Raw genomic sequence first — 12,025 nt, 5'->3', positions numbered from 1 at the left:
ATATATAATATATACATATGTTATACATATATATTAGACATATACAAGTGATGGTACACACCTATTATCCCAGGCCAGGCTGAGGTAGGAGAATTGCAGGCTCGAGCCCAGTCTGGGCAATTAGCACTTAAAAAATAAAAAATAAATAAACAAAATGGCTTGAGACGTGGTTCAGTGCTAAGGCCATGGCTTCAATCCCTAATACTATACGTGAATACATGAACAAATGAATGAAAGCAATCGAGTTAGACTTTTAATATAAAGTGCTAGGGACAGGATTTCTATATGAAAATCAATACTCTAATTCACTTAATATGTCCATGGTCCTTCAGTGGAATTCTGAGGTCATAGGGATTTCCAACTATAATTAATTTGAGTCTAGAATGAGTAAAATTAGGCTCTTAAACCCTGATCATGAGACAACATACCAACTTTAGACTTTGGGTAAGCTTTTGAGTCTGTAATTACAGTGACTATCTTCTACAGTGATACACTGTTTTATGAATTTTACAATTATGAGGAACATGGCTGAATTTGTGCTTGTGTGGGGAAGGTGGCTATGGTCATATCTATGTGGAGTAACTAGAATGTTTGCAAACAGGAGCGTTTGTTAACCGAGGTATTACTATATTTCAAAATTCAACATATTGATCATATCTTAGCATTCTACTACATATATAGAAAAGGCCAATATAAAAGAAAATATCATCTAAGTATATAGCCTATGTAGGTCAAACATACAATCTAAGATACCAATACAACCTAAGAACAAGACTATGCCTTGTAGAAATAGAGAACAAAGCATAAGCAAAGATAACATTTGTATAATCATTTTCTCAGAAACACTAAAATACATACTTTGCCTCGATGTCAGCTTTCTCTCGTACTGCATGAGCCATCTGTTCAGTCTCAAAGTACTTTTTTTTGCCTTTAGCTAAATCTTTCACTGTCTCTTGTAGTTCAGTTTGGATCTTTGTTAACTGGTCCACACACTGTAAAATATAAGGTGCAATTATTATAATTTTAGTTTTCAAGCTTAAAGAAAATGACTTGTCCTAAAGACCATGCAAATGTGCCTTTAGGACAGAAACCCAGAAGACGAATCAGCACTTTTACTGTCCTTCGAATTGCAAAGTGAAATCTGAGTGAACAGCTAGTACTTTCATCTGAAGTACTGCATCAAACAGTGTCACACTTTGCCTCACAATCATTCTTTGAGAAATAACTACTGTTGATGATTGACATTAAAGTAAGGCACAAGAAGAACAACCCTGCAGACTTTTGCTATTGTAGATACCATGGCAATAAAGGCAAAAGAATAAATAATTCTGTATTGCATCATAATCTTTTTGTTTGTTTGTTTTTTTGAGACAGGGTCTCTCTGTGCAGTTCAGGCTGGCCTTGAGCTCACTTTTGTAGCCCAGGCTGGTCTCAAACTCGCAATGATCCTCCAGCCTCAGCCCGCCGAATGCTGGGATTACAGGCATGAGCCACCACTCCTGGCTGCATCATAATCTTAAAGTCTCTAGTACAATTACTAGGCTAAAAAGAGTAAGAAATAAGTCTCCTAATGTAAAGGAGTCATATATACTTTTCTGAAACCTTTTTAAACATTTCAGTGGTTTTAAAAGATTATATATAATTTCATATTAGAAAGTAATACATTCAGATTTCTGCTCTGCTATTTTCTACCTAAATCTCTTTAACGCTTTTTGGCCTCAATTTCATCATTCATAAAATAATAATACTTACATAGCTATCAGATGTGACAGGAAATCAAATGAGACTATAATGGTTGTAGTAGCAGTTTGTGAACTCTAAAATGTTAAATAAATGTAAGTCATAACCTCTACTTACCCCTGCCGCCTATGTGTATGTATATGTGTTGCTAAAAATCAAACTCAGGGCTTGGCACATGGTGAGCATGTCTTTTACTACTGAGCGGTGTATCTCTAGGCTATGATCACAATTACTTCAAGGGAAAAGCATAAATTCAAGTATAAATGAGAAAGATATTGACAAAAAAAGGGCTAAGTAAGTATAAGAATGACAAAATGCCTCAGATTATTGTGGCTCTTATTTTCAATTTATAAACAAATGTTAGCATGTAAAAGAAGATCTGGAAAAGGGTACAGTATAATTTTCAGTATAATCATACAACTTTAATTATAATATCAGTTCTTTCATAATTATGATATATCTATATCCATAAGTATTATGAAAAAAGTCAAAACTGAGAAAATTTTTAAAAATATATGAACTTTGCTGGCATGGTGGCATAGAACTGTAATCTCATACATAAGAGGCTATGACAGGAGGTCTGTGTTGAGTTCAAGGTCATCCTAAACTACACAGTGAGACACTGTCACAAATACATAAATGTATGAATGAATGAATGAATGAATGAATGGACATGAACTTTAAAATGTTATATATGCATCATTTTACACCAAAACTAGTTCTGAAAGATGTCAAAATAACTTCATCAAAATACCTTCCCATAGACCAAAGTGTAAAAGTTGGACACAGCCACACCAGACTTACAGAAGTATGAGACCTAAGACAAGGGAAGCACATCTAGGGGAGCACACAAAACTTGACATCTCCCCACCCAGAGCATTTGTTGAATTATGGCACAAACAAAGAAGATATAAACACAAAGTGGTATTTTACTCTACTACGTGGAATGAGAATTTGAGGTTCAGTGATACCACAAGAGCAGAAACTTACAAAACAATGGTCTAAAAAGAAGGGTACTACAAGTCCAAAATTTAGTATTCAAGTTCCTCTTGAGTTATTAGTTGACTCCTAATAGGCATGGATGGAGTGAAACTCCAAGAAATCTAGCAGGCATGGGAGCTGAAAGGGTAATGACTAAAGAGAGATTACAGGATCAGAACAAGCATGGCATGCAGAGAAAACAAAGGTTTGACTCAAATCTTGTCTAGGTAAAAAGGTCTTGGTAAGCACCCTCTGCATTCAGTTAAGACTGCAGAAGTAAGTATGATCAACTCTTAAAAAGCTAGATATTAATAAAATAAAGGTCTAGTATTCTCTCAGTCTGCCTAAGTTCATCCTTTTTAGAAACATATTACAGATACTGAACAATTTTTATCCACAATATCTAGCACTGTGAGGCACACTAAAGCAGACCTAAATAACAAAAAAAAAAAAAAAAAAAAAAACCAAGAAAAATGGCAGACAAAAAACAGGCCTACAATGATTCAGATAGTGATATTTATGGGACAGAGTAGAAATGATATGTTTAAGAGGAAGAAGGAAAACTATGGAGGACCACCAGATGACTCTCCTCAAATAAAAAGCAATTATCTCCATGTTGGCTAAACCTGAGCCTATCTCCATGTATTGCTATGATAGAACTAGATAGGCCATTTCTTTATTCCTTCAATTGGCTTTAAGCAGTGTAAGTATGGCTAGCTGAGGTGCTGATGTATAATCTTTGAAGTTAGGGATAGTCGCTGCTTCCACACTTCATGACTCCCAAAAAACATGAGTGAGCCAGGTGCACGGGAGAGCCAGGTGAGATAAAGAGCCACTCCTCTACAGCTGTCAACTGGGACTGAGCCATGAGATAAGAGGCTATAAACTTTCCAGGGCAGAAAAGTTTACATATGAGAACTTTTTTTTTTTTTTTTTTTTGTACCAGGGATCACACTCATGACCTCATGCTTGCCAGGCAGGCACTTTTGTCACTGAGATAAACCCCCAGCCCCAGGTCCCAAAACATTAGATGTTACCTTAATTGTGTTATACAGATTAGTCTTTCTGATATCCTTCTCTCTGCATAGTGCCTCCTACCTAGCCCAATTCACAGTACTCACATATTTCCCACTATTCTCACAGTCACTCATCTTTAAGCCACTCTGTTCTTCATGAATTAATAAAATCTAGATTGGGCTTGGGTCTGGGCCTTGGTTCTGGTGAACCAGCATCTTGATTGAACTTAGGGCCCCACTGGCCCCATAACTATAAATATGACCTACTGTCTTTATTCTTGCCATGGGTTGCACTGGAGGTGGTAGATTGGAATGAACTTATTGAAATTTCAGTAACTTTTCCATGGGATTACAAATATAAACTTCCTGGACCAAGACGAAATCTGGGAAAGGCTCTCCATACAAAACAATGGAGAATAATTGCATCCCAAACATGAAGCATATTTTTAAAAAGTTGGATAAAAACTCTAGAACTGAAAAATACATTAATATTCCAAAAGATGAATTTTTAAAATACATTACAAATAAAAGAACAAACTATCATTGGAAAATATTGAGATTTAAGAATTTAGAGAAAAAAGAATGAAAATATAAAAAAGTTACAAAAGGCATACAAACAGAGTCAAAAGATGTAATAATAATAAAAATAATAGGAAAGTAAACAGATTTTACTGTTAGGAGATTTTTATATTGTTAATGAGGCAGTAAAATGCTAATTTAAGACAGACTTTAAAATTAATGTGGAACAAGATTTGGGGAATAGGCTGCTCTTCTAAGTTTCTTCCTGAAAGAGTTAAAGTCATTGTATCTCAGTATACCCATGCATACCCATGTTTATAACAATATAATTTATAATAGTCTTGGAAATAGCCTAGATGCCCATCAACAGATGAATGCACAAAATGTGATATTTATATATAGAACAGTATTGTTCTGCCATAAGAAATGAAAAACCAGCTAAATGGATACAGAAGACCATAATCTTTTTTCTTTCTGTTGAGGGAAGACTCAAACTCATGGTGATTCTCTTGCCTAATCAGACACACGAGTTTAAATATTACACTGTGTGTCTTGCATGAGAAACCAGAAGTATAAACAAAGAACAAAACAGAGGATAGATAAAAGGAAGCAGGAAGAAACTTTTATAAATGGGAAGGGGAACAAGAAGAGAAGAGAGGAAGGGAAAGGAGGGAAAATGGATTTAAGGGACAGAAGAGTTAAAGCAATAAAAAGAAAATACAGCTTTTGCAAATGGGTAAAGGAAGAAGAGTTGGTTGGAGGGGAGAAGGAGGAGACAAAAAGAATTAAGATATGTTATGTACATATACAAATTCTCCATGATTAATGTGACCATTATGTACTGTAAGTATAATTACATAAAAAAGACCTGGGGCATAATAAAATAACTAATGTAGGGTAATGTAATAAACTAACATTGAAACTTGTAAGGTAATCAAAAAATATAGGATTATAAAATTAAGCTAATAGTGAAAGAAAAATTGACTGCTTAATATCATTAACCATCAGGAAAATCATAACCACAATAAAATACTTCACACCTAACAGGATGGATATTATTTTAGCCAGTTCCCAGTCCCCAAAGACAACAAATATTGACAAAGTTAATACAGAAACTAGAACTTCTATAAACTGCTGGTGGTAATGCAAAAATAGTTCCATTACTGAAAACAATTCTAATAGTTTTACTGAAACTTTTGGGGAAATGGGAAATATATAACTGCTATCTGTGAGATTCATAAATCTGACACTGTGGGGACCACAATGTAGAGAAAGTTGGTAATGAATAAAGCCACTAGTGAGAACAGAGACAGAAGGAAAGGAAAAACTGATTTAAAAACTAGCAATGAGCCTCTGATTTGCCCATGATTGAAATTCTGGAATTCAGTTCTACAAATTAACATTTTCTTCTTGGCTTAAGCCAGTCTAAAGTTAACTTTCTGTCATTTGCAATCTCAGAGTACTGACAAGTACGCTCAACACCTACTTAGTGTTCAATAATTGCCTAGATATAAAATAAACACTAGCATTATCAGCTATAAACACCAGTATTATTAGCTATAAAATAAAGCAAGTTAACCCACAGATAAGAAAATTGCTGAGCCTGAACAAACCTTTGCCAGGTATGTTGTTAAACTCAGGTCTAGGACTATTTCACCAATGGAAAAATATCAAACCCAGATAAATTTGTTTTTAAACAATGTTTTATTAGCATACCCTTGTAATATATAATAACTAATAATACTATATTTATTATGTATAATATTATATATAATACAATAATATATTATATAATAATTAATTCATTTTGGAAAACTTTATATCACATCTCAGTAATTTTTACTTCTGCTTTCCCCAGTCCCCTTCTCTCCCTCCCTCCTTCCTCAGATCTTAGGGAAAAGGGGGTAATTTTCCAGGAATTCAATTAGATTTGGTAAATGCACTGGCAATTGAAACAGTATTTTCTTCCTGCTAGGAAATTATACTAGTATTAATTCTCTACTCCTCTTTCTGCATATTGGACACAAACACACACATTTTTCTTCCAACTTGAAATCAGTGTTCACTGGTCACGGTTTATTCACCATTTTTACTTTGAAAGGAATAACAATGGTGATGATTAAGACATTAGCCTTTTTTTTTTTTTTTTTTTTTTTTGGTACTGAGGATTGAACTCATGACTCCACATTTGCAAGGCAGGCATTTATGCCACTGAGCTAAATCCCCAGCCTGACATAGACATTCTTATACAAATCTTTAAGCCAAACGATATTAGATAAATGCTATAGATATTAAAATTTTATATATACTCACACAATTAACATATTCATTTCATGCTATTTTAAACATTTAGCAAACAAGGAAGATTAGTTTTTAAATTTTTTTTCTGAAAATCAGAATCAAAATACTGAATGCATTGTGAAATATTACTTCAAGTGATATTTACTAAAGCATTAATATTTCTACTTTAAAAATTTTCATTATGATGTTCTCCATTTTTGTCATATAGAAAAGTGATTTCTAAATATTTACTGAGCTTTACCAGGTTCAAATTACACTCACTTTTATCAGCTAATAAAATACAGTAAAGGGAGCATGTTGAGAAATTCTAGTAAAATAACATCTAATAAACATTTATGATCATATTTTTAAAAACTCAAAGTTTTAAATTCAATTTAGCTAATCTTACACATTACAACTGTAGCACCAAAATAATAAAATACATGTAATAAGAGAATAGAAATAGAAACGATACCCTTTTTAGTTGCTGCTCTTTTAAGCTTCTCACTGTCCTTGCAGGCTCAGAAATGAAGTTCTTATAGTTTTCGCATATATTGATCCGAGACTGGGCAACCTGCATTGTTCCCTCGAGAAAAGATTTCCAAACAGGATACATACTCCTAAATTTTAAGAAGGATGGGAAACTATTAGGCAGGGAAAACAAAGATAGAGTTGTCTAACTTTCTGTCAGTGGCATAGCACTGACAGAATGAGTATTTTCTGTATAACCATAAATATACTGGCTTATAAGGCAACATTTCAGCACATACCACAGCATATACTCTATTCCATTATACCTCAGCAATAGGAAATTTTGATTCACTGGTGTTATAGTCAGGGATTGCAGGGAGAACAATTACATAAAGGACACAGAATTTATATTATTATTTTATGATGGTCATTCTGAGTTAAATACAAGAAAGTGCAGGAAATCTGTCCACAACACTAAACACCTAGAAAATCCAGCCAAGGGCCTAGATTCCACAGTAATGTCCTGCATGAGTCCAGCTAAGACCTACAGCCCATGACAATGCCCTCCAACTGGAGGCCTAGACTCATGCAAGTCTGCTTTATGTATCTGCACTGGAATGGCCCAAAGGTCAGTGGTGGAAGCTAAAAAGTCTATGCCAGCAGGGTGAAGAACCTGTGCCAGTAGGTTGAGGGTTCTACACTGGAGCCAAAAAGCAATGCTCAAAATAAAGACCAGGGTTTCCCTGAAAAAGTACCACAGCCATCCCCAGCAACAATGAGGTCTGGAACTTCTCTGACAATAAGAAGAGTTGAGTACATGTCAGGAAGGCCATGGGCCAATTTCTCCTGGATACTGAAGAGCAAACACCTTCCCCTCCAGAGCCAGGAAGTGATGCTCAACGTAGGAACCAGAGCTCCCCTAAAGTGAACCACAGCCACTCTCAGCAACAAGATCCTGAGCTCCTCCAATGATAATGGCCGAATACATATCAGGAAAGCTAGCCATGACAAGCTCCTCCAGGAGACCTAAACGGCTCCAAATAGCAACACTTAGGAGAACCCACAATGCCACTCTTCCTCTCCGCATCTCCCTATATGCTGCCAACTTTCTTCAGGGGAGCCATCTACACTCAGCACCATGCTGGTTTAATTCAGCTAGTGTTAAGTTGACCACCAGTTTTTAATCCATAACAACTGGCTATTCTTAATAGCATAAAGGAATACAAGGATTACGACTGGAGACAAAACTATCACTATAAAAACTGCAAAACATTAACTCTCACAGGACTACCATTATGAATATCAAATTTTATTCATTAAGGTATTTCCTTATTTTACAGGTGGAATAAGTGAGCACATCCTCTTTCAACTACATTGTCTTTTTTTTTTTTTTTTTTTTGTCTTTTTTGTTTTTTATGGGTACCAGAGATCGAACTCACGACCGCACACTTGCAAGGCAGGCGCTTATGCTGCTGAGCTAAATCCCCAGCCCCTTACATTGTCTCATTACATAAAATGATGTGGTAGAAAAAAATCTATCGTGAACAATAGCTTCTGTGCTTGAGAAATCTAACTTGTCTAACAACAACATCATCATCATCATCATCATCATCGTCATCATCATCATCATCATTCATGGTACTATCGCTCTGTATCTGTCTCTCTGTTCTAACATACTTAGCCAGCATTATACTATAGTTAGGAGTCATTCCAAGCAAAATGCATCACCACCTTGCATGATAAATGTGCTCAGCAACCTTTAGTAAAGTCCAAGAATTAGTCACCTTTTGTTTTTTCTAGCCAATTTCCTTTTCAAACCTTCTTTCCTAATTGCATTAGCCACTTCTAATATGCTCCTCTAGTAGTTACAAATATATTTCATAACTTACCATAGCAATGAATGCTACTTTATTTTAAAGAGGAGACAGTGAAATTTCGATGCACTGTAATATTGATTGCCTAAGATTTCCCTTCTGGTGTTTACATGGTGTTTCTAGATTAGCAATGTATGAGATCACATGTTACACAAAATGCTAGCTGTGGGTCAACAGATGACAGGGTGAAAGGAAGAAAAGAAAAATGCCTTAAAACTTGAAAAAAATATGCTTTTCAACCAAGGAGTCTTACAAACCAGTCCCTATGATAGAGAAAATTTACCAGTTTAGATGTAAATATTCATTTATTTTGGCAGAGATACATACTGTCTGTTTGAAAAAATTCAATGTGTTACAGGAGCAAAAGAATTGCAATACACCTGCAGCTGAGATACCCTATGAGTAGGGAACAAAGACAAAAGAAAGACAAATAGACAGATGAAGAGAGGCAGGTAATGTGAAACCAAGTTTCTTCACAGCTTTGAGTATCATGAAAAGAAATTAAATTTTATCCTAATGGCAAGGAGAAACAAGAGAAAACTCAAGGAGGAGAGTGGCAATAAACCTATTTCACAAAGACATAAAGGTATCTATGATAAAAGATGAATAGTGTATTACATTATAACAAATGGAATTGTGATAAACAGCAATAACAAGCAGAGGACTTGAGACTTATTTCAGATAGAAGGTGAAATCTAGAAAGCCAAAGATAAAGACAGCTGATTTTTTTCCAAATTGAAAGGTAATAAAAATAAGATTACTGCTAGTTTATAGACAACAGAAAAGCCAAGAATATAGATAAGGTCACAATGAAGAGTTACTAGAGAGCTGAGAGAACTTTGAGAAACATTTAGAAAGATTAAGAAACAAACAAGCCCAAGAGAAACTAGTATTGCAGAAGTTTCCAGACAAATGGGAGTGATTTCATGACATTAAATGATGCATGTATCATGAAATAAATCCTTTAAAAGATTGATCACATTCACCGTTGATAGAAGAAAGACATTCAGATTACTTCAGAAGAAATGTAAAGTATACTAATTAAAGCTTACTAAGGACAAGTTCCAATATCAATATTTTCAATGTATAGACCCTTTACCCTGCATTCCACCCACTAAGAATTTACCCTACAGATGTAATGTACCTCCAAAGCATATAAAATACACCTCAATGTATGCAGGAATTATTTATCACAGCATTATTTGTAATAACAATGAACTAAATACCAATAAGGACAATGACAATAAATCTATAGTTCATCTATACTATGGCTCTAAAACAGTCATTAAAAAGATATATGCCATGAAAGGTTGTCTGTAATAGACTCCATTGGCATAAGGGGTAGTTTACAGAAACATGCATACAGTAATTCTAGTTCTGCTCAAAAAAAAAAAAAGCAAAACTGCATATGTTTACGAATGAATCACACAAGAAAAGATGTCAAAGAAAAGAACACCTGGTTTTCACAGCAATCACTCAAAGAGTAGAAAAGCAATGAAACAGAAAAGAGGAAAGAGGGAAAGAGAATGAGACTGGATTGTATACTCTTCATGCTCTTTTATAATATTTACCTACTTAAGGAAAAGCATGTTACTTAAACTATCAATAAAAATATAAATTGAAAAACTTAAACAAAATTTAACATATTAAAAAGAAATTGAATAAACAACAACAAAGGAATTGACATTCTCATTTTCAGTTTTTATTGTTATTGTTGTTGTTGTTCTGTTTTTTGAGACAGGGTCTGGCTATGCAGTTCAGACTGACCTTGAACTATGTAACAGAGAATGGCCTTGAACTCATGGTAATCTCTGCCTTAGCCATCTGCATGCTGGGATTATAGGTGTGCACACACACCCAGCTCCTCATCCTTAATTCTGACCTTTCTATTGTCTTCTTCCAGAATGTTGCCACCATTCTCTAAGGTGGCTAAATTTAAAAAACACCTGGGAGGCATTATATAATTCTTCCTCCTCTCCCCCTACTTCACTCACTCAGTTAGTGAATATCAAGTGTTTTCTATGTGCCAAGAGCTATTTTAGACACAAAGAAAACTATTTGCCAGTTTATCTTAGTACAAATTCAACAAACTAAAAAGAAAAAAAAATCCTGCCAAATTAGTCTGAAGTCCTCTAGTTTCAGTTTCCTAAATAGCTCTTATATCGCCCCTTAATCTTATTTTCTTGATAATTTCCATGGTTAAAATAAGAGATGATAAGAGACTAAATTCCTAAAATTTTATCCTTCCTGCATTCTTCACAACACACTCTAATCCACCTTTACGCTATGGTTAGGGAAGCTGATCTTATTATTCATCTTGAAAATCTTCAATAATGGATTAATCCAATATCTTCCATATATAAATATTAACTATAATATAACATGTGAAGTATTTTATGATGCTTGTGTATGTATTCTTCACATTCACCACTCTATTACCCTCCAACCTACATATTTCATACTTCAGTCATAGTAAGTGTTCACCATTACTTAATAAATATTCATATTTTTTCATGCTCCATGCCTTTAAGATGTTATCTCTGCTTAAAATGCCTTTTCCCAAGCTATCTGCCTGGCAAACTCTTGGACATTAAGAAAGACTGTAGAAAGATCCACAAACCTAGATTTTCTGCTGTGGTCTGGATACACCTCTACTGCTACTGACACTGAAATCAATTATAATGGCAATGTCCTATAAACTCTTGAAAGGCAGACAGTTATGTCTGAGGGTATCTATTCCCTAACATCTACTTTAATAGGTTGCATGCACTAGGTATCTCAACAGTAAATTATGAATTAAGAAAGAATGAGTGAGTGTTTAAATAGTCTGCGTGAACTTCAGTAAGGGATATAACCCAAGACTTAGCATCCTAATCCTATCATCTTACAGGGTTTAATAATCATGGGATATGAGTGAAAGTTCCTAGCACAGTATAAGCTAGCCTAGAAGCACATTCTTTATTCCTATTTCTTTGGTAGCTTGAATTGTGAACTTGTAACAAATGTGGAATATAGCTTACCCATAAACTAGAGTCCTTTATTCACTAAGAAGCAATCTCTTTCTCAGATCAGCAATAATAAGCATGCTCTCTCTTACCTCAAGTTTGTGTTCTACATTCCTCTGGTCTAAAATTTCATCTCCTC

The 12,025-nt window shown here is 34.7% G+C and overlaps 1 protein-coding gene across 3 annotated transcripts in view; it reads right to left on the bottom strand.

Annotated features, from left to right (window-relative positions):
- Positions 1–12,025, bottom strand: part of Fchsd2 (FCH and double SH3 domains 2) — a 268,069-nt gene that overhangs the window by 130,870 nt on the left and 125,174 nt on the right. For all 3 annotated transcript variants that reach the window (XM_003463457.5, XM_003463456.5, XM_063256542.1), the window contains 2 exons: positions 7,012–7,156; positions 859–992 (listed from right to left, as the gene is read on the bottom strand). In XM_003463457.5, coding sequence (XP_003463505.2) covers positions 859–992; positions 7,012–7,156 — 279 coding nt within the window. The remainder of the gene's footprint in view (positions 1–858; positions 993–7,011; positions 7,157–12,025) is intronic.

Source organism: Cavia porcellus, unplaced genomic scaffold, assembly GCF_034190915.1.
Source record: "Cavia porcellus strain 051 isolate PalLab524CR breed Dunkin Hartley unplaced genomic scaffold, mCavPor4.1 scaffold_9, whole genome shotgun sequence".
Lineage (NCBI taxonomy): Eukaryota > Metazoa > Chordata > Mammalia > Rodentia > Caviidae > Cavia > Cavia porcellus.
The sequence above is the reverse complement of the archived record's forward strand: the minus strand, read 5'-3'. Positions and strand labels throughout refer to the sequence as shown.